Consider the following 23015-nt stretch of genomic DNA (forward strand, 5'->3'; position numbering starts at 1 on the left):
ATTTTCTTAGTTGATCAGAATTCGACTAAACTTCATATTTTTTAAATAATTTGCCCTAAAAAATTGCCTCCATTTAAATTTGAATACAGAATGGCTTCACTATGCTTTTTTTTACTTACAGACATTAAGTGTAAATCATACGTAGAGCCCAGAATAATCATCACCCAATATTTAACTTATAAAATTATAATATAATGTTTTGTAACAGCAGCTGAAACATCTATATAGAAGAGATATTAATAAATATACAAGTTTGTGGGTTATGTACTTCTGTTTCGAACTCTCATCATTCTTCCCCACCGCAGCACGCACTGCAGCAGCTGTAGCAGCCTAAGCATGCTACGGCACTGATGAGCTGAGTTAAGACGATGCCGCACTGATCGTTCATCCGCGAGCATACTTGGATGCAGCACATGCAGCAGCAGTGCCTCCAGCACCTCCCGCAACACCCACAACCAGACTTTGCTAATACTTCAGCAGCCTCGAGCTCGTCAGGGTCACCGTACCCTGACGGGATGTTCTCCCCTGTTGCGCTCAGACTGCCATACCCGAGCCCGATGTTGTGCATTGTGGAGATCACTTTTGGCTTTGGCTCTTCCTTGTGATGAGAGTCGCCTTTTCTGGATGACTGCAACCCATATTTGTATTGCGAGCAAGTAATTATCTTAGAAATGCGTAAGACTAGATAATTTACGATGAATTCGACAAAGGGCAAAGGTGAACAAGATTCAGTGAATGGTTTTTTTAACATGGACTGCTTTCCTGTCAAAATGAAGACTGAATGTATATACCTTTTTCGTATCTGCATTTGCTTTCCCTCTTTGTGTCTCAAGCAAAACCATGTTCGTGTACTCAGAGACGACACTATTCAGCTCACTCATTTTTGCTATCTGTCAAAGACGAAAAACAGCCATCAGTCTTTAGGCAACATATGTAGTGAATTGAGGTGAATGGAAGTTTAATTTAGACAACCTTCTTCTCAAGCTCCTGATTTTTTGAAAACCATGCCTGAGCTGTGAGTAATTCAATTTGATGCTTGGCTACCATCTGCCAGAAAAGTGCAGGTAAATATGCAATTAGAAAAATTTGGATCTGTCAGAGGGTCAATGGAGAAAACTAATAACACAAAACACTATATAAGAAAATTAACCAATTCATAAGATGTTGTCAATGACATGAGTTGAAACTAATTCCGTTTTAAGTAGTCTGAAGGTATACAGAATCACATTTAATTATCTCTAGAATGCACTGAAAGTAATAACATTACTCCCTTCGTCCCACTTTAGCAGTCCCAGTTAAGTTACGCGCGAGTTTTAAGAAATGTAAAGGAAAGTTGGTGCAAAAAAGATGGTGGTTAACAAGGATAAAGAATGTTAGATTAAAATTCTTTATATTATGGAACTGATGCACATTTTAGAAAACTATATGCATCGTAAATGCAGTAGTAACTATCACCTTTGATATAGGTATCTCCTTTGCCTCTTCCACATTCAGGTCTAGAGTAAAACCGGACATATCTCCAAGGCGACCATTGAGTTTTAGGGTATTAGGAAATGTTCCCCGGTATCGGCCTGACACAACAAAGGGGCTTTCAGAGGAAAGGTCCGGAATTTGGCAAGGAAACACCTAACATGAAAGTAGCGCTTCGTTAAAAATGTCTTTACTTGAAACTGCATAAGCAATACAAATAGGCCATAGTAGTCAAAAGTATAATGTAGTAGTTCAAAATATAATTGAATGCAAATAATAAACTAAAAGAAGAATAATAACACATTGTAATAAAAGAACATATAAGTAGGTTCGCATAAGCAGTACTGCAGATTTGGGTTCTACTAAAACGATCAGAAGTGAGATGTCGAAGACTGACATGAATCAATCATTCAAGAAGTAATAGTCGAATTCAAATCCATATGATGTGCTAACAGATCCATTACATTTCAATAGAAAATTGGAATAGGGAAGACAGTGTAGTAAAAGGAAATGCATAATAATGCATCTGGAAGTCAAAACAATAAACAATACCTCAAGATCATCAAGTCCATCTAAATTCTGGAAAGCAATATTTGCCAGAAAAATGGATAATGCTCTAGCAAAAAGACCTTCCAGTCGAGACTCAATAGATTCTGCCAAATCATAGAAATAATATGAAAAGTAATAACATGTGTTGCAAGTTAATAGAAACGATAAAAGAAGTAAGATCGGTTGCTTGTAAGATGTACTATCTTTACCAGCTATCACTTAGGTATTAATTATCATAAATCAAACATTTCACATAAAAAGGTTAAAATATCAAAAGGACGTTCATGCATTATCAACTAAGAATGACATAGGCTTAGTGAAACTTTAACTTAACAACATTACAAGAAAATTTTCTTACTAAATGGAAAATCAACTAAAGTAACTACTTGAAGAGCAAAGACAACTTGGGTGTTTCAAGCATAATATTTCCTTATAGCTGTTTATTATAAGAGGGAAACGAGGGAAACTTACCCACGTCAGTAGCAGCATCATGATGTCCATGACTAGTCATTGCAAGCTGCCGAAGAAAATAATGATTGCAAAATTTCCCTAGAAATCCAAAACAGTTGTCTAGGTATCAGCTAAAGAAGTTTGAGCAAAAACGAAAGGATTGCAAGCTGCCGAAGAAAATAATGATTGCAAAATTTCCCTAGAAATCCAAAACAGTTGTCTAGGTATCAGCTAAAGAAGTTTGAGCAAAAACGAAAGGTTATATGAGACCACTAGAAGCAAAGCAATTTCCAAATTATTCGATCTAGTATCTGAATACTAAAAAGGCTAGAACGAAACCATATTAAGGACCAAGTACAGAATAAACAAATTAGGTAATACTCCCTTCATCCCTTAAAAATATGAACTTTTGAAGGGGCACCGGTTTTAGTGCAAAATTGGTAAAGGAAAAAAGTGGTGTTAGTGGGGAATGGGTCCCACCTCATTAAAGAGAAAAAAAAGTGTCCTAAAATAGAAAGTTCATAATTTTAAGGGATGGAGGGAGTAGTTTATACATTCCCAAGAGCTAAGGTTTCGCGCCAAAGTACTTTCAATTGTCATGTTAAATTTTACTTATTGAAATTTATTAGTTTTATAGAACTAACGCCTTCTTTTTGAATCATAGGCAAACTGACAGGTTTCTTACATTGTGGAATAAAAAATAATGAAGCAACTACAGCATCTAATGTCCTCCAGAGAAGCTGGTCATATAGCTAACGAAGTAAGCCAAGGTGTGGAAAGCTCTTATATGTAAAACAAAAGTGTGGAACTACTGGCATGTAAAAGATCTGTAAATTCTTAGCAAACAACTGGCAAGTAACCTATTGCTTCCTTTTGAAGATCATATACATCAATAAATTGGTCCGAACAGAACTTTAGATTGTCCAACCATGGACTCGCATTCTACCTCCCTACAGACTGACTCCTTGTATCAGTACAAAATTTTAATAGGTTTTACTTTTAATAAGTCAGGTTGATTTTCCTCGATCACCATTCCCATTAAGATTTTAAAGATATATCTAATTTTAAATGTTAGTACATAAAATGCATACCTATGGCCAGTGTGTATATCCTTGGAGAAATATTTTTGTAGTTTGTTAGCTGATTTCTCACAGTGCCGCAAATATTTATCTCATCTTCAACAGCCCCATCAGTAATAAGAAAAATTATGGGAATTGAGTTGGAATTATCTAATAATATCTTGATGGCCTGAAAGTAAAAGGAGTTACCACATTAGAGGTGTCACATAACAACATAAAGAGAGCATTATAGAATGAAAGAAGGTAAAATAACATAAAAGTGTTTAGTAGTGAAGAATACTTCAATTTCACAGCATCAAGTTCTGTAAAACAGCCATTATCCACATGTAAATTATACCACAATTTAGCACTTATTCTTACTGAAGATTAACTTCCATATTGTAAATTTTGACCCCATAGTCCAACCAATAATAATGGCTCCATATCTGATTAGCAAGGCACATAGATACCATACAAATATTCACATTTCACATCAAGGTCTTAGAAGATTAAAAAAATACCTGATTTAGGGGAAGCAGAATGTTTGTGCCACCACTTGCTACAAAATTCGAATTAACCCATTTATTGGCATTTTCGATATTTTCAACAGTTGCTGGCTGCAAAGTCGAGGAGAACATGCAAGTTTCATCATTGAATGCTATCACATTAAACAAATCTTTGGGACCAAGTCTCGCAAGTCCAGAAAATAGTGCACTTTTTGTATCTTCAAGGGGTTGACCTCTCATGCTTCCACTGATGTCAACAATAAACACTACTTCCTTCCTAAAAACCTATAAAACTCAAATGGAGGTTGTCTAGAGTTATTCACAAAGCAGAAGATGAACTTTGAATGTTTACGTAATAGCATTAACAAAGAAGGTGATTACAAGTTACACTAGCCCCATAGCAAATTAAAAAAAAATGCTAAAAACTGGAAGTTGGCTAGTGTTAATCCCAAAGCAGAAGACGAACTTTGAATGTTATGCAGTGGAAATAAACTATGAGAATCTGAATAGTAAAATCATTCAATACAGAAAATTTAAAATGCTTTCTTTCTCAATAAAATTTACACAAGCAATATCTATAAAAAGGTATCTTTAGTAGGATATCAGGACTGGATAATAAATTACCTTTCCACTCTCCTTCTTTCCTGGGTAAAGGTAGCAATAAAACATATCTCTACGATCCACATCACCTACCAATGGTGGATTCAAGAGTACAGAACCAATAGTATGACTTGTAGATACCTGAAAAACATTAGTTAGAACACTATATGAATTTATTCGGGCGCATATCAAAGTGTCTTATCTTATAAAAACAGCTTGTGACAAGAAATTTGAGCTTTTTCTTTCATATTTTCCTTCAAGGATAATATAATACTCCCTCCGTCCCGCAAGAATATGCACCATTTCCTTTTTAGTCCATCCCACAAGAATATGCACTATCTAATTTTGAAAACTTTTTTCTCTCTAATGAGGTGGGACTCATTCTCCACTAACAATACTTTAATTACTTTTTCTCTCTACATCCTCTTACTTTACCAATTTTGCATTAAAACCCGTGCCGAATCCAAAGTGCATTTTTTTGAGGGACGAAGGGAGTAATTGCTAAATCACTGAGTAGTAGAGTTTCATACTTAATAGAAAAATCATGAGCTAGAATTCTTACTGTGTATGAAAATATAAAATCATTGCTTGACCATGAAAGAACTTCGGAGTCATAGAGGAAACTCAACTTTCCGTCTTGTCTTCGTCGCTCCTAAAATGTTACAATCGAAACGGTAAAAATAAAAGCCTGGTAAAATCAAATCTTAATGAACGATTTTTCCACGATCACCAAGAGAACCTGAAAAACCATGGTACCTTTAAAGGATGACTAGTTGTTTTGCACAGAATCTCTGTTTCAGGACCAGCATTAACATTCAATTCTATCTTCTCCCGTTTCGATATCTTCTTGGCAGCAGGAGTTACATAATCAGGGAAACTAAAAGGAATCCTCAAGGTGAATTGTCCATTGTGATACAGTAATTTCTGAGACCATCTCATTTTAACTGATATATTGGTTCCACCATCAACCTGAATAGATAAATGACATATATCTCACATAAATGACATATACGCACACATAAATAGCATACGAATCAAAGAAAGGAAGTGGACACTTGCCTGGGGGACTGTGAGAGTGAATATATGGGCTTTCAAGAAGCCCCCGCCTTCGGTTTTTCCAACATTTTCCGAAGCTTTGTCACTGTCCGCGGAAATGAATTCGGTGCCAAACGATTTCCTTGGTACCTCAACTTCCACACCTAGAATTGAACCCTGTTAGCCAAAAATAATATCCATCTTAAGAATCAACAAAAGATGAAACTCATCCAGACGTACGAATGAAGATGCATAAATACAATTCAATTCCATTTCCACAAGTCAAACATTAAACCGAAGCAAAATTATGAACGGCGACGCCAAATCATTGCTTCCACAACAAGGCAAAACAATCAAAAAATTAGTGAAGCGTTTTACACGCATCAACAAAGGGCAAATTGCATCAACATAGCATATTGAAAATGTGTAAAATCAACAAAGGGCAAATTGCATCAACATAGCGTATTGAAAATGTGTAAAATCAACAAAGGGAAAATTGCATCAACATAGCATATAGAAGATGAGTAACAAAGGGAAAATTGAAATTGAAATTGAAATTGAAAATGGAGAGTTGTAATGACCTGTTCGCCCATTGGAACCGCGATGCGGCAATCGCAGCTGCGGCTGCCCATGACGCAGTGGACGCGCCAGGTGGCGGAGAGCGTGACGAAGGCCGTGTGGAGGTAGCAATCGGCCTCGAGCAAAACCCCGTTGAGCTGGAGCGGTATGAGAGCGGGGGGATCGCACCGGCCGTGGACGTGCGGCTGGTAGCTGGGCATGTCGGGGTTGTCGACGACGGCAGGGTCGGAGATGACGGCGTAGAGCATTGGGGAGTTAGGGAGGTAGGAGCAGCCGGCGGCTCGCTCCATGGCCGTGTGGGGCTTGGGCGGCGCGACCGCCCTGTCCTTGCCGAAGTAGATCCTCTTGGAGAGGCGCAGCCCGTCCTCCACCGCGGCCTCGAAATCCGCCGCCATAAAAGCGGGAGTTTTGTCTGAGAGGGAAATTCCGACGATTGAAAGTTGCGATTCGACCGTTGAGCAGAATTATCCTTTCCTAGGAAGACTGTAGCCGGCTATCTAGGTCTCCACGTTTTTACTATACCAATACCAATGGCCGTGGGCCCCACCCCGCGATCTCATGCATCCATCCATCCCACACTACGCGTTTTCATACACCTGGACGCTTGGGGTCATTTTCGTCCGCTATGTACAACAGGCAATCCGTTGGGAAGCTAAAACCAGTCGAATTTGTTTATCCAATACGTACGGACGAACGCACAAAATGTTGTAGAATTCAAGGCATGCCGGCTTTTCCCCTATTTCAAGACAATTGTCCGAAATTTCCTACTACTATAAATTTTTTTTTTTATTAAACTACATAAATTCATTCGATAATATTCTTAAATGAACTCAACCAGTTTTATTTGAATTATATTTGAAAAAAATGAGTAGGATGTGATTGGTTTTCAAAGGCCATTAGTGTTGAGAGTGTCCACGGTGGGGGAGCTGCGGCCCGTGGCTCGGGTGCGCGGCCCCCACTGCAGAGAGCCGAGAATGGTGGCTGAGGGCCGAGAGCCACGAGGGAGCCGCGACCGCGGCCGCGGTCCACCACTGCAGCGGCCACGTTTCGCGGCTGGGCCGCGATTTAAAATTTTTTTTTGTTCCTTTTTGTAATTAAATACACCTCATTTTTCCTCCATTTTCTACCCCAATTCAAACACCACTCTCTCCAATCTTTCCAATCTATTTTACTTCAACTTCTGAAATATGGACTTCGACGATGAACGGTTTCAAGAAGCAGTAGATCTGGAGTTCCAAAACCTGGTTGCAGCGGTGCAATAGGAAGCTGACGAGCAGAGGCGGCGGCGGAGGCTAACTTTCGTTGTATAATTTTCCTATTTTATTAATATAATACAACGATGTTCTTGTTACTATTTTTTTTGGTTAGGTTGTGAAATTTTTTAGTTACAATCCAAATTATTTTATTTAAATTAAATTTATAAATATAATAAATTATAGGCTAATAAAATTTATTGTACTTAAATTAAAAAATATCATTAAAAAAAGTAAACAAAATTAATTTTAAATTTGGAGAGGGCCACATTTCGTGGCCCTTGTTATTTTTGTGTTTTACCATTGTAGATAGCCACATTTGGTGGCCGGGCCAACTTTGGTGGCCTTCAAGGGCCACCATTGTGGACACCCTGATAGTCATATCACTTGGTTTGTTTGATGTGACATGATAATCTTGAATCATTAATTGCTAAATTTTGTCTTACATACGAGGATTTTTTTTGTTGTGTATCCCTAGTCCTACTAAGAGTCAATTCTTTTATGAAGGCAATGTTAGGTATGGGATTGGTAGAGTAGATGGATTTGAGACCAAGACGTTTAAAGTGTTTGATGCATATGTCTTGGCGTTATAAGTTCTTTTATTGCATGAAAATCAAATCCTTCGATGGACTTGGTATGTTTTATGGATCCTTTATCAAAGGTCTTACCACAAATGAGTTTGTTTTGGATTACCTTATAAGAGGATTTTTACAGTTGTATGTCTCCACATCACGTGCCTATATTTTAGGCCCGTTAGAGTATGATCATGGAAAATATCTTGATGAGATGCACAAATGTGTTAGGAGAAAACTTGTTGATAGTACCATTCCTTGTGATATTGAGTTTACATGTGTAATTCTTATACTCCTTACTTGATATAAGCTTTATTGTTTAATCATAAGCTCATCATCTCTAGTGGAGAATTTTTCCAACATTGTTATTACTTTATGATCACGATGATGGTATAATTGATGAGGCCATATATGCATTAGATATACTCCACATGGTGATGTGCAATCTTAACTATATAGCCCTCTACACCCTTGGTAAGCCTATTTCATCTTCTAGAACTATGATATTTGATTTGGACTTGCTTGGTTTTGTAGGTATACTTGATCGGGATTTGAAGATGATAAGTCGTATTCTAAGCCTTGGTTACTGGTCAGTATGATGTGCATAATTGATTATATCTGCAAAACAGTTGCTCAAAGTGTGCAGGTTGAGTGTTCTAGCCAGTAGGCAAAGCTTCAGATACTTCAGGTGAAAAGGGCGTCAGAGCGATTACATACTGACCAGTATGCATGCAAAAATGGCTCGAGATGGAGAAGAAAGATAGCTGTGACTGATCAACCACAATTAAGGGCAAAGAAGTCATCTCGCCACGAGGTTTTACTCTAAAATCAAGGGTAAGCCTCCCTATAAAAGGAAGCCACTTGGAGAGAGAAAAAAAAGCAGAGGGGGGCACTCATTCATCATCATCACTCTTAGGTAGAATTCTCTCGGTAGTTCAGTCCTTCAGCCCAGTCCAGAGTCTTATTCCTCGCCGCAACCAATGATCACCTGAGTTCTAGAAGTTCCTGGAGTTCCAGACGTTCTCATCTCAGTCAGCAAGATCGTAGTTAGAAGTTCCATCGCCCGGAGTGGCAGAAACAATCTTTATTTCGCTTTCGTAGTTTAAATTGCTTGTTCTTTTCTTTACACTGGATGCTTTGTTGCTTTTGAATTCTGCCGCTTATAAGTACTTTCGTTTGAAGATCCGAACATGTTTGATGCTATGAAGCTATTTTCTGTTCAGTTTACTTCGCCGATTTCTTTTCCCTGCCTAGTTAGTGTAGATCTAGCGTTTTCGGTTATCACTAGTGTTGAATCGCAATTTTCAGTCTAGTAGTTAAATTCTCTGAGTTAGCGAGTTTGTTTTCTGTTTGATTGCGTTGAAGATAGTTTCATGCAAGGTTCAGTTGATTGTTTCATATCATCGTTCATGTTGACCAGTAGGCAGAGTTTCGATTTCGGTGTTTGATTTTTGAGTTGGAATCTTTGATTGTGGATCTGAGTTCATGAGTTATTAATCTGTGTTTTAATGGTGCTGAATCTGGTTTGTTTTTTATTTTAGTTTGTGTTCGTTGAAGAAGATGATGTCCATATCAAATGTTGGGGACCACTTGCTTTTTAAATGCTTTTTGCTTTTCGTCCTTCACTTTTAATTATACCCTGCAGACCTGTCAGCCTAGTCACCACAACTACCACTACCTTATGATATTCTGTTTAGCCCAAAATAGACACCCAGTACTTTTCGAATATTTCCGTTTCACCATGTCCACGTACACCGTTGCATATTAGAATCTTTTCACACCCCTAGCCAGTAGGATACCACTTTCAATTTCTTGTCTAGGTAGAGACTCAACCCAAGCGTGGTAGCTAACCAAACCCTACAGAATATCACCACAATCACTCCAACCGTCACCATCTCTGTGGGATTCGAGCCCTACCTTCAATGTACTACCCAGTAGAAGAGGGTTGAGGAATTATTGATACCAGGTTTTAGGCTTAGCAGGGGATTGTTTCATCCTGATCAGTAGGATACACCCTTGTTTAAACGACACCTACGCAAACCTGCTCTTTCAGAAGACAAATCCTTCAAAAGAAGGTGGGGATTATGTGAATCCGGGTGTCCTAAAGAAAAACTGAAGAACCGGATTTGAGGACAAATCCTTTAAAAAGAAGGAGAGGATGATGTGAATCCGGGAAACGCCAAACCAATAAAAGGAGTGAAGACATATAATGAGTCAAACCGAAGTTTGGGTCTGATTCAAATCGTTCTTTTCCTATCAAGAAGACATCCAAATTTCCTTATCTTACCCACATTATTTTCATCTTCGAAAGAGTTTCGCGTGCATACCGTGTACGACTCAATCGGAATCCGGATGAAGAAGTTATGGCTATTTGACGAAGGCTGCGCGAAGTTATAGCATTTGGGTTTCTTTCTTGAGCATAAATCTAAATCCTAACACTTATCATCTTCTTCCTTTTCCATCTCTTTCTTTGTTTCATTTTTTTAGTTTTTTGCAAGAACAAGTCTAGGGCAAATATGTGTGTCTTGAATCCCTAAGATTCACATTATGAAGAATTGGTGCACACACATTACATATATTGCCCACACACACAGTACATATTATACACAACACACACACACACTACACATTATACACACTGCACACACACATACTCAAATCAAACACACTACATATACTATACACAAAATACACACTATACATACTGCACACTACACAAAATATACACACTGCATACAATATGCCCAAAGTATACACACTATACATAATACACACACTACAACATATTACACACATAATATACACACTACACACATTATACACAAAATATACATTTCACACACACTATACACAAAATACACACTACGCATACTGCACATACATATACACACGCTGAACACACACTATACAAAAAACACAAATGTTATATGCACACTATACACAAAATATACACTCTTAACACCATAAACACACCACACAAAATATACACATCATACACCACACACATTGATCAGTGTGTGAAGTACAACGTTTGTATTTTGTGTGTACTATGTGTAGTGTGTGCAATGTGTGCAGCAGTGAATCCAGGTGGGGTCGGGGGGTCGGCCGACCCCACCGCTGTCCCCGGAGAATCACCGGATAATGCCCTCCCTCCGCTGCCGACCCCACGCCGCCAAACTCCTGCCCCAGCTTATACCTAGTCGCCGATTTCTGCAGAGAAGAAGGATGACATATTCTAATTTGGACTGCTTTTTACAATTTGGGTTGCCTTTTACTCATTAATTCTAGAATTGACCCAACTTTTAAATTCACCCAACTTCTAATAGGAACCCAACTTCTATTAGGAGTACTTTTTAACCTATTAAAGTACGGAGAATACAAAAGGTTGCTATACCGTACGAATTGTATAACAGCAATAAAAAACCATTTATTCCATACCAATCAAGTAAAGGTCTAAATCAAGAAACTTCTTTGCATAGACCGGGTGACACTCGATGGGGATCTCATTATATCACTATAGTTTGTCTTACATCTATGTGGCCCTCAATAGTCAAAGTACTTGAAACAACATTTGAAAATGAGGTTGATCCAAAAATAAGTGGCAAATCTAAAGGGTTGCTTCAAAAGATGGAAAATTTTGATTTTGTGTTTCTCATGATGTTGATGAAACGCTTGTTGGGTATGACTGATGCACTATCTTATGCGCTGCAATATAAAGATCAAAATATTTTGAATGCAATAAATTTGATAGTGAATGTGAAAGAGGACTTGCAAGCATTTCGCAAATCTGGATGGGATGATTTCTTGCAAGAAGTGGAAGCATTTTTCCGGGCAAATGAAATTGATGTTCCTATCATGGACGGCATTGTTCCAAGATGTATTCGCATGAAGAATGATGGGAAAAGTATTATAAACTATCATTATTATCGTGTTGAAATTTTTTGTCAAGTATCTTTGATAACTAATATTCTTATTTATTTAAACTTTGACATTAACTCCTTAATTTTTTTTTCACAATCAGGTTGTTGACTTAATTAGTCAAGAAATGAGAAATCGTTTTTTCTGAATCCAACACAGACTTACTCGAATGTATGACATGCCTTGATCCAAGAAATCATTTCTCCAATTTCAATGTCGATAAACTTGTTCATCTTGCCACTCATTATCCGGAAGACTTTTCATCCATGGAGCTTAACTTGTTAAGCCAACAACTTCGAAGTTTCATGAGTGATGCAAGAACAAATTCACGTTTCTCAGATGTTGATTTGGGAACTCTTTCAAAGAAGATGGTTGAAACGATGAAAGATAAGATTTTCAAATTGGTTTATCGATTGATAAAATTGGTCTTACTTTTACCAGTAGCGACATTATCTGTTGAAAGAGTGGTTTCTGCAATAAAATTTGTGAAGTCAGAGCTGCGAAATAAGATGGGAGAGAACCCTCAAAGGCCAATTTCCCCTCTACTTTTCTTATTTTACTCAGTAATGCATTTTGATATTTTTTGCAGATATTGTGTTAGAGATTTAAGGATGCCTACCAAATCATATTGAGCTCATCCAGGGACTGAAGGATGTCTACGATCACAATAATTCTGAACACAAGTGGAGTTGGAGCATGTTTTCGTTGCGATTACAGATTGTTTGTAGATCGAAGACCACATATACGATATATATGAGTTTTACTTTCACCCGTTGTCTTTCTGCTATGTTACATCCACAAGCTACACAATCAAACTACACTAAATGCTAGCATTCTTATTGAAGATACATACCATATATTTCCTTCAATTGAAGAGAAAGTTGGTAGTATATAAAATACTAGAAGAGGAAGCAAAATTAAAAGCAGTCAAATTATTCCTACCACCCTTCTAAACAGTCAACCCTGAAGGATTTTCTTCACAAAACCTTGCGCAGGACCTCCCATCCCAGCCCCCACTGCTTCTGCCAAATATTTTACCTGCAGATTCAAAGTTACAAAGCTTCGGATGATGATATTTGGATTGCTTTCTACACGTACTTGCAGAAATATAAACAAAGAAGATAGGAAATAACAACCCAACAATAGCTTCTATGATTTCTGTAAAATCTTCGGTTTTATATTTTGATTGTATAGCGCCAAATATAATCACCAATTTATTGGAAGTATTGAAACATTATAAATTAGATCACAAACTTGGTTTTACTCTTAGTTGTATAAATTAGATCACAAACTTGGTTTCACAAAATGTGACTTCTATAACAGGAAAGTTCTCGTGCTAGAGCACATTTAAATTTAATTCAAGTACTGTGAGCAGAACTCATGGGGCTACTGGATTATTGGAAAGTTGGTGATTAGACAAATTAAATTCAAGAATTTCTAGCCTAACTGTGGATGTAGCCAGTATTCCAAACTAGTTTCATTATAATTGTTGCATGTATTGATACCTGAATTCTAATTTATGATTATAATGGTTCTATTGCGGATTGTCTTATCTTGTCTAGCTAATAGCTATGTGTCTAATGTTTTGCAAAGAGTCCAAACACAATGAGAAATAAAGCCTATCTATAATGATTAATAGATGGATCCCAGAAACAATAAACATAGCTTCTACTTTTCAATTATTTGAATCTGCTCCAATAATAACTTTCAAATGACTTGCTAGAAACCAAAGTAGGTTGCTTAGGCTGTCAAGTCACACAGAAAAATAATTAAAAGTGACAGCATCAGCTTAATTCTAACAAGGAACCTGTCCTCAATCAATGCATGTAATTATTCGAGTTAATCTAGAAGAACGTTGGGATGCTCTAACTCAGCGAGCTTTGGCTCATTTCTATTTGTCGTATTTCTTAAGCCAAACCCATGGAATAAGTACTTTCATCTTTGAGTTAATACAGTATAGTCCTACTCTCTATATTGCAGTTTGTCTATGTATGTAAATAAATAATGAAGATACTGAATACCGTGACATGGTTTAAAGCGAAAAATGGAAAAACACTATGGGGACTAGGTCTATGCCTAGTATAGACAGGGTGTATAGGTTGGGTCATCCAATTGAAGAAACATATCCAAACACACTTCTGCCCGTGGTTCGAACTAAATTATTTAATTCCAGCAGAAGACAGCCAAATTTGCAATTTTAGTTCTTACAAGTATGCACTTAAAATTATGACCTCATAATTCTTGTAATTTCACTACATTGACAGGTGAAGAGATTTCTTCTTTCTTATCTTTTTATTTTTATTTTCTGTCTACAGTTTTTGCTTCCAAAATTTACAGAAGTGGAAAACTTAATGCTACTTCTAAGTTGAGATTGAGATTCTGTTTGAGTTTGGCCTAGACCCAATACATACGTTATTCATCTGTGTATGTTTGGAAAAACTCAATTCAATTTATAATTCTTGCTGGAAACTAAGGGGTCTATCGAGAAGAGTGAGCTATCAAATATCCCTAAACGAAAAGGCAAGTCGCCTCAGTATTTGGTCTACTTATGAAGATAGTTGAATCAAATCAAATAATTTAATGTACTACATGCTTAGCTAAATCAAATATTAACTAAAGAAATAAATTAGAGCTAGCTTCTTTGCCAAAAGAGCATTTTCTGTCCTCCCAGCCTAGTTTAAGGGTGTTTATGCATGTATGCTGTTCATAGCAATTCCTTTCTCTAGTATCTGTAACAAGATTATGCATTTCTAAGGTAAAGTCTATAAATGTTCAGAAACAGAAATTACAGTATGAATTTCATGTAGAATAACATGTTCTTAACTTTGCTTGAGCTCTTGGGAGTAATATTCCTCACACTTCTAATTAGGTATGTATGCAAATGTAATACGCTATGCATTGGCATATACATGTTTAACTGAAGCTTGATTCAGGGCGCATAATTCAAAACCACAGGAATCTTCTACGAAGATTTAAAGCTCCAATTAGTAGTTTTGACACTGTTAGAGAAAAGAGGCCACAATGTGTATCATACACACACACACAGTGACACACAGCAATGGAAAGTTGATAACTAAAAGGTTAGGAGACACCTCTTCCAAGAAGTTTTCTATACATTCATATACATCTCTTCCACGGTCCAAAAGAAGCAGCAGCGGAGAGGATATACTACACTAAATAGGAATGCTCGTACAACATTCTGAGTATTGAGTAATGAGTAATAAGGGCATTTAGTCTTTACAGATAGAGACTGTCAATTGGTTTATTATTGGAGAACATATATTCAATGGTTGGCATTTAATGCCCTGTTTTTATTAGAATTTTGTGGAGAATGCAAGATAGGACACTGTTGTGATAAGCAATACAAAAGGCAGAAGATGACTTGTACTCTGGCATTTGGTTGATGAATTCATGTTCTTTACAACCATATTTCCCAAATATATATTCAGATCATGTCCATAAAAGCACAATAATGAGGGAAAATAGAAGGCACCCAAAGAAATATGCAAAAGACATCTTCAAATAATCGAATGACTGTTTTAAGGGCAGTATGATTACCTCTTGAAGTGTCTTTTTCAGATCAAATGCATCTCTAACTCGTTCATCCAAGAAATCCCATGTGTCCTGAAAATCTGTCAACAGAACGCATGGCAAGTATATAAGCCCTTTGCCATTGATCAATTAATGTAACAGTACTCCCTACATCCACAAAGAGGTGGTCTTATTACCATTTTAGTCTGTCCACAAAGAATGTGGTGTTTCTATTTTAGAACACAACCCCTTGTACTTTTTACATCATTTCACACACAATGACAAAATATTTACAAAAAAAACACCACTAACTTTTATTTTTTGTGGGCCAAAAAACCAATAACCAATACTTATTCAACACACAATACTCCTTGTGGGACTCATCCCCAAATATTTTTCTTAAAACTCATGCCCTCCCCTCCACACCACACTCTTTGTGGACGGAGAGAGCACTATTAAATACTCTCTCCACCAATCCAGCGGGACTAAACTACAATTAAGGGGATAAAGTATTTGCACCACCACCACCATGTAACTGCAGTTTCTCACATGAAATCCTAAATGGCAAACATGCAGGCAGCTTACGATAAAATATTAAATGATGTAGGAAAAAATGAATAACAGTCATTATTATAAAGAAAATTAGACAATCAACTTCATGAAGGTTCATTATCTACAAGAAATGTGTCAATTAGAGTAGGACATCAAAAAAAGGAATTGTATCACTTAGAGTGGGACGGAGGGAGTATATATATACACACATAAACTACAAGAGAATATTTATTTGGGAGAGAAAGAGGTCAAGGGGTATTTGATGGGGCAGCAGTAGCCTAAAACTGATACTGTTTATTTATTATGCTAAAATACGGATTCTATCAAGAGCTAAGACTACAAAGTCCTCATGCCCTGACTCTAGTTAGGGGGTTTGAGACTGATGTGCCCATAATTACCAAGGTCATCCTGAGATGGGATTGGAATGCGTGAGTAAAAACAAACACAATATAGACTCTAACCTGGGGAATTATCTGTCAGCATGTATAGTTCAGTTGTCGAATATATTCCACCAAGGACTGTGCGCTTCACATACCAATCAGTATCAGTGGCCTCATCACCAGCAGCATGCCAAATTTCATCAACAAGCATTGCTCTTTGCTTAAAACTTGTTGAAATATTCGAAGGTTGTGCCTGCAATCGGGAAAAATTTAGGGAAAGTATGTAGTGAAAAACCAATGAATAAGTGACTCAAAATAATTTACCTGTATGCTAAGTGCCTGAGGCCACTTTGAGATATAAGGTGCCTGCATCTCTAAGCGAATTCTGACAAGCTTGGATACACGGTGGCTCGGGATCAAGTTCTTCAAATCCTCTTTTGTGTCAATAATATCAATTAACTTTTGCAGAGAATCATCCATGAAAAACTGAACCAAACAAAGCAGGACATGGGGTAATAAGCATTATATGAAGCTGCTTAAAAGTGGCACACGAGGCTGCTTAAAACTGGCGTATAATGTAAATATTATATAACTCGGACTGAAATTGGTATCCGATCGCCAAAACATGTTAAGAATAAGAATCTTTGACCATGAATATATTTAGTAGCCCACCTTAGCAAAAGTTTCACATAATGTGGGTAGAACTTTACCATGACTGTTTAGAACACATATTTTGAAGAATTATAAACTAGTAAAAGCACATACACACTCTTTGCATTCCAGAAGTAAGGTTCGGTAGAAAGTCATCAAAAAATGAGAAACAATTCAATTCTCCAAGTTCAACCTGCCACTCTTTTTTTACAACCACCTCTAAGTTAATTTGACTCGTGGAGGAAGGAAACCATACTTGCTGGAATTTTAAAAGCAAAGGAACATTATAATCAACTATTCTGGTGGCAGATTGCAGTTCAGTTATAATAAAGGAAAAGCAAACGTGCGTAAAGATCAAAAGTTATACCTCGACGAGAGCAGCTTCCTTTCGAGGAAATGATCCTACAATAGAAGGAGAGAGACCAACCTCCTTCGCTCCAGCAACCATTGCAGCATCAGTCCATCCTAATCTAATCTGCTCCATAAAATTGCACAACCATCCCAACCAAACTCATTTAACTAGTAACGCTTGGGAACAATTAATCATAAAAACGAAAGGGAAAAAACAGTACAAGCAAAATTGCAGTGGAACAGTGTAGGAATAGGTTGGCAATAGTAAATTAGTAATCTAACACCTGGTCCAGGATAACGTACACATTGATACGATTAGACACTCAAGACTTCATAAACACAGCCAAAAACAAAATTACATATGCAATTAAGCGATATTTGAAGAGAGATTAGAAATTTGAAGGGGAGAGCGTACAACGTGGCCGAGCGAGGCATGAAGAACTCGCGCCTGCTCTTCTTGCCAGTGAGCTCTGGGGATGGCGGTGGCTCTAGGGTTCCGCCCTTCATCTGACGACGACGGCGAATTGAAAGCAGCGGCATATTCAGTCTTGTGATTTTGAGCGTTCTCGGCGGTGCCCGCTGAAAATGCCGCCCGGTGTGCGATTGGGGCAGAGAAAGGAGTAGGAGAGCCTAATCGAGGAGTGCGCCGGCAGATCGCCGCTGGCAACAGCCGCCTCGCCGCCGATAGATACATGGGGTTAATTAAGATGATTTAGTTAGGCAACAGCCGCTACTACTCTCTGATGACAACCACTTTTTTTATACTCCCTCCGTCCCGGGTTACTCGCACATTTGTTTTTTGGCACGGAGATTAAGGAATGAGTGTATAGCAAAGTCAACAATTGCGACTATAGGTGTTAATTTTTACTAAAAATAGAAAGAGTGCAAATAACTTGGGACGCCCGGAAAGGAAAATAGTACAAGTAACACGGGACAAATGGAGTATATAAATAAGTACTCCTTTAACTTTCTTTTTACTTTCCATTTCATACTTACCCAACTCTTTCTTTTTCTAATTAACTACATTAATCAACTAACTCCGAAAACATGAGGATAATAACTTATATTAATAGTGAGTCCACTTACTTAGATTGGAAATAAGTAAATGAAATTTATGCAACATTTTTTACCGATGAAAGGAGTACTAATTTTATAGGAGATTATACTCCCCTCGTCTCACTCTAAATAATTCACTTTTCATTTTAAGTTGTCTCATTACAAGTGATTGATTTTATATTTTGCAAAAAAATATAGCATATTTATCTCTCTTACTTTATTCACTCTCTCTTATTTTTATTTTTTCTTCTTTCATATTTTATTCTTTCCATTTAACTCAATGAAGAAGTACTATCATTTTCTTAAATTTTATGAGCAAAAGAAATTCATTACTTAACAGATGGAGTATATATAATAACCTCAATATTATAAATAGGTAAAAAAGAGTAGTAGTAGTAATAGTTGTCTTCACCTCACTTGTTTTATCACATATGTACTTTCGTACAATATTTGCACGCTACATTTCATATTGCCTAGTATTTTAACTTGTCCAATTTATGTAGTTGTCAAATTCTTTCTGTAGCTTTTCTAAGTTCCCACGTAGTTAATTTTATCTCATGTTTGTAGTTAGTTATATGAATACGAAGAAAAATGGATACATATTATTCTACTTTAGCTGGAATTCATATTATTCTGAATAATTATTCAAGACTCTCCTCTATTAAAAAGGTTGACAGGAACGTCGCTTTGGCCGAGTGGTTAAGGCGTGTGCCTGCTAAGTACATGGGGTTTCCCCGAATCTCTCAGGCGACGTTAGATTTTACTACTTTCTTACAAATAAAAATGAATCAACTCATTTAATAAATTTTCCGATCAATTCCATTCAATCGCAGCGATACACATTCGTCCGTGTATTTTATTTGCATCCCCCCCCCCTTTTTTTAACCAAAATGTTACTAGTACTTTAGAAAAATCAAAACACTGGACACATAGATATATAGAATAGTGGTAGCAAATTTTCCTAGTAACAAAATTAGCATCATGATTCTTATAAATCTTGAGATAATAGTACTGGCATTTTCTCAACTTATATATCAAACTTTCTAGGAGATCTTAAGACACTAAAGTGTAAAAAAATGCAAGAAACTGGAAAGAAACAAATGACTAGCAAAAAAAAACATTAGCAGGGAATAGCTTTTCCATATCAGCAACAAATGAGACATCCACAAATCATTAGCATAGTATAATGATGCTGATAATTACTGGCCAGAGTAAATTCTTAACAAAAAACTAATTAGCCAGAGCAAAAGATGCCTAATAATATTCAATTTAAAAAACGAAGGAATTATGCAGAAGGATTCTGTACTCGAATATAAATATGATAATTCAAGGCTTCTGATCGCCCCAAGAAGAAGCAATAAGAACAATTCTATCCTCTTGACCAAACGAGAAGGAAGAAGCCGATATCCGCTCCAGTAACAAACTCTAGTGGCCATACTTCTGAAACTCCCACTCACTGTTATCTGTAAATATATTGTTGACTACATCACACATGGCATGACAATGACATGATTTAGTATGCAACATGGAAAATGACATACCAAGAGGGCAAACTTGGCGAGTCTTAAGCCACCTGCTGATGCAATGGAAGTGGAAGGCATGGTTGCAAACCCCTATGGAAATTATACGAGGAAAAATATCAAAGAAATGTAAAATTGTAAGAAACTATAATACAAAGAGAGATAGATATAGTAGATAATATGATCCAGGATGAAGACTTTCGCAGGTTGGAATATAGTGAAGGAACTGTTAATCTCATTTTAAAGACCAAAACTGAACTCTCATCTCAAGTTGACTATAAGTTTCCGGCAAAAATAGAATCAACAATATATGCAATTTCAGGTTAATTTCTCAAAAGGTTACAAACTTAAGTGTTTGTACGAAAAAGGGTACTAAACAAAGTTTTGTATCAAAATGGATTCTAAACTTTCATTTTCTTATGAATAAGGTACTTATCTCTTTTTTTACACTCTTCAAAATTGTCTTTCTTCTACAATTTAATGATATTATTGATCTCAAACAATAAAAGTTACTTCTACTACCCTATAGCTATGAAGACTATGAAAAACAGACACTAGCATATGTAGTACTATGGAAATTTGCTCTTATGTTCTTAGCAGCAAACAATCATCCAAACTCTTAATTTAATCTCATATAGTCTCCTTTCTCGATGACTCATCTAAGCATCCAATAGCTAGCCTCTTCCATTCACAGAACAGAATAATGACTTGAAACCCATACAAACATACAATCAATCCAACAACATAGGAGTATTGCTTATACTTTGGTGGATAGAGTAGTTTAATGAAAAAAAAATCAATCTTTACATATTTTCAGGCGGGTAGATGACCTAAAGAGGTGGGATATGATTTATTCATTCCTTTCTTCGTAATGCATCACAAAATAAAGAGATATTTTAATAATTCTAATAGAAAGTATGAAACTAAAAGAATGCAGAAGAGTGAAAGATTGTAATGATCGAAGTATAGCAGCATTACCCCAAGCAACGGTGCATTCCTCGCTCGTCGCACTGGCTTGATTAGCCTGGCACTCAATGCCTGATAAGAAAAATCACGAAAATTAAACAAAACGGAGTAAACGAATTAGAGAGTGTAAATAGGAGGAAAAGAGGCATACATAGATCCATGATATGGTTCCTGCAAATAGCACAATTATCGACCACGATATCTGCAAAAGAACGAATTAGGGTTTATACTACAAAAATTTAGGAACGAATTCGTAGCCGCGTAGAAAGAGAATAATACCCCAAGCCCAGAGCGAGACGGCGTTCCACTTTTTGATCTCAAATTTCTTGGATTTCTTGGAGGGCTGTGGCGCGGTGTTGGAAGGGCCGGCGCCGGATGAGCCCTCTCCAGCCGGAACCATGTTGACGTCGGTGTCGAGTGACGCCATTTGTAGTTGGGTTAATGGCAGCGAAACTACTGTTATTTATTAGGGCCTACCCAACTAAATTACACACTTTTCCACTTCAAAAATTAAATTAAATTAAATTAGCGTGTTTCCATATATACGTGAATAAATTATTAGTACTGGAGTACTTTTTTTTACAAAAATAACTACTCTGTTCATTTTGGTGTAGCATAGAAAAATAATTTATTTTTTTTTAATATTTTTTTATTAATAAGTTAAGAATATCATACATCTGTACCAAAAAAAAATACGAACATTTGGGATGATAAGAAAATCAATGTATAATTGTTAAAGTAGGAGAGACAAGTAGAATAATAGTTAAATAGTGTTAGTGTATATTGAGACTCACATTGTTATTAGTATTTGTTGGTGAACCCTAGTTAGGGCTGACAATTTTTGGCACAACACCAATCCGCACGAAATTAATGGGTTTGGTCAAAGTTTATTTGGTTCATGTCCTTATTGGTCGGCCCGTTAAGAAAAAGAAAATTTTGTGTTGTGTTCGTGCCAGGTTCGTGTTACCCGTTAAGCAATAATATTATAATATTATTAATTTTTGGTATTTTAAAAATGATATTTTTTTGTTGGATTTTGTTTCTATGAATCTATTGATCTCACTGTTCATCAGATCAGATTGTGTAATCAGATTTTAGGTTTTTAATTAGACTCTTGATTACCAGATTCAAGGTTTTGTAACTTTTGTTAATCAAGAGCAGTTGTTATTAGGTTCTAACCGTGTTATCAAGTCATGTTGTTATAGTGTCGTGTCATGTACGTGTTGACCCAAGGTGGTTCGTGTCGTTAATGGGTGCGTGTCAGGTTTGTGCCGTATTCAACTTCCTTGTGCTTATAGCACTCTTAAGGGCACAAGTCAAATTCCAGACATTTGACAATTTTGATAAAAAAACATATACTCTGATTTAGATGCTTACCTAAGAACCGAAGGTCTCTATAAGCTTCTAATCATGTGTTTCTGGCCATTTATTACATACCCATTAGGATGTTCTATGTAGATGATCTCCTCAAGAATTCTATTTATAGAAGGCTGTCTTGACAATCATAATAGATACATTATAATTTATGTAAGTTCTAATAGACAATAGGATCGAATAAATCCTGGCACAACGACAGTGAGAAAATCGTTCTCTTTGGGTATAACCCATTGTCATTGTCTAGCCATTTTGAGATCCATATTTACACTTGCAAATTTACTAGCTCCCACTGACTGACACAACATATAGGTAGTATTTGCAAGTCTTGTAAAATATGTTGTCTATATTAGATTGTAGTTTGGAATTTATCACCTTTTCAAGGATGAATTTCCAAATAAACCAATGATATGTTGTAGTTAAAGGAATTATGCTCAAGTTAATCTAAGACTGAGTCTTACGACACTCTTAGACCCATGAACTTGTTATGTTCCTTAGGAACACTCCCACTACTATATGGTTCTTACAATCTCAGGTACTGAAGTTGATCTAATTACTGCACAAGTTTCTAATGGTATGACTTTTTGGTATTGTGGAAAATCTGATATCTCTCTATTTCTTGAGAGTTATCACGCTGTTAGGCT

General features: G+C 36.7%; 3 protein-coding genes across 4 annotated transcripts; all 3 read right to left on the bottom strand.

Moving 5' to 3' along the window:
* Positions 1-154: 154 nt before the first annotated feature.
* LOC121750142 (inter alpha-trypsin inhibitor, heavy chain 4-like) lies at positions 155-6947 on the bottom strand. Of its 2 annotated transcripts, none has more exons than XM_042144615.1 (13): positions 6250-6947; positions 5693-5845; positions 5390-5602; positions 5196-5285; positions 4658-4774; positions 4049-4144; positions 3561-3717; positions 2491-2568; positions 2023-2123; positions 1456-1626; positions 973-1047; positions 792-890; positions 155-628 (listed from the first exon to the last, which is right to left on the bottom strand). In XM_042144615.1, exons 1-13 carry the CDS (start codon positions 6640-6642, stop codon positions 287-289), a joined length of 2085 nt encoding a protein of 694 aa, XP_042000549.1. In that variant the 5' UTR covers positions 6643-6947; the 3' UTR covers positions 155-286. The 2 variants fall into 2 exon arrangements, with proteins under 2 accessions (XP_042000549.1, XP_042000548.1); XM_042144614.1 differs by having other exon boundaries at positions 4049-4318; positions 6250-6946.
* Positions 6948-12733: 5786 nt separating this feature from the next.
* LOC121751505 (ubiquinone biosynthesis protein COQ9, mitochondrial-like) lies at positions 12734-18195 on the bottom strand. Its single transcript, XM_042146252.1, has 6 exons — positions 17871-18195; positions 17472-17579; positions 16778-16939; positions 16535-16706; positions 15549-15622; positions 12734-13028 (listed from the first exon to the last, which is right to left on the bottom strand). Exons 1-6 carry the CDS (start codon positions 18147-18149, stop codon positions 12948-12950), a joined length of 876 nt encoding a protein of 291 aa, XP_042002186.1. The 5' UTR covers positions 18150-18195; the 3' UTR covers positions 12734-12947.
* A 1436-nt stretch (positions 18196-19631) lies between these two features.
* Positions 19632-21460, bottom strand: LOC121750403 (RING-box protein 1a-like). The gene is made up of 5 exons (XM_042144934.1): positions 21277-21460; positions 21149-21199; positions 21010-21069; positions 20053-20124; positions 19632-19974 (listed from the first exon to the last, which is right to left on the bottom strand). The coding sequence occupies exons 1-5, from the start codon at positions 21422-21424 to the stop codon at positions 19937-19939; spliced, it is 369 nt and encodes a 122-aa protein (XP_042000868.1). The 5' UTR covers positions 21425-21460; the 3' UTR covers positions 19632-19936.
* Between the last annotated feature and the right edge of the window lie 1555 nt (positions 21461-23015).

This window comes from Salvia splendens, chromosome 10 (genome assembly GCF_004379255.2).
Source record: "Salvia splendens isolate huo1 chromosome 10, SspV2, whole genome shotgun sequence".
Lineage (NCBI taxonomy): Eukaryota > Viridiplantae > Streptophyta > Magnoliopsida > Lamiales > Lamiaceae > Salvia > Salvia splendens.

Excerpts from the sequence above, each read along its gene's own strand:
- LOC121751505 (XM_042146252.1), bottom strand. The coding sequence starts at position 18,149 with ATGTATCTATCGGCGGCGAGGCGGCTGTTGCCAGCGGCGATCTGCCGG. Across the intron at positions 15,623-16,534 it reads GCTGACAGATAATTCCCCAG|ATTTTCAGGACACATGGGAT; the intron begins GTTAGAGTCTAT and ends TTCTGTTGACAG. Across the intron at positions 13,029-15,548 it reads TGAAAAAGACACTTCAAGAG|GTAAAATATTTGGCAGAAGC; the intron begins GTAATCATACTG and ends TTGAATCTGCAG.
- LOC121750403 (XM_042144934.1), bottom strand. The coding sequence starts at position 21,424 with ATGGCGTCACTCGACACCGACGTCAACATGGTTCCGGCTGGAGAGGGC. Across the intron at positions 21,200-21,276 it reads CGTCTCGCTCTGGGCTTGGG|ATATCGTGGTCGATAATTGT; the intron begins GTATTATTCTCT and ends GTTCTTTTGCAG. Across the intron at positions 20,125-21,009 it reads GGAATGCACCGTTGCTTGGG|GGGTTTGCAACCATGCCTTC; the intron begins GTAATGCTGCTA and ends TAATTTCCATAG.
- LOC121750142 (XM_042144614.1), bottom strand. The coding sequence starts at position 6,642 with ATGGCGGCGGATTTCGAGGCCGCGGTGGAGGACGGGCTGCGCCTCTCC. Across the intron at positions 5,286-5,389 it reads CAACTAGTCATCCTTTAAAG|GAGCGACGAAGACAAGACGG; the intron begins GTACCATGGTTT and ends GTAACATTTTAG. Across the intron at positions 1,627-2,022 it reads ATGGACTTGATGATCTTGAG|GTGTTTCCTTGCCAAATTCC; the intron begins GTATTGTTTATT and ends CTTTCATGTTAG.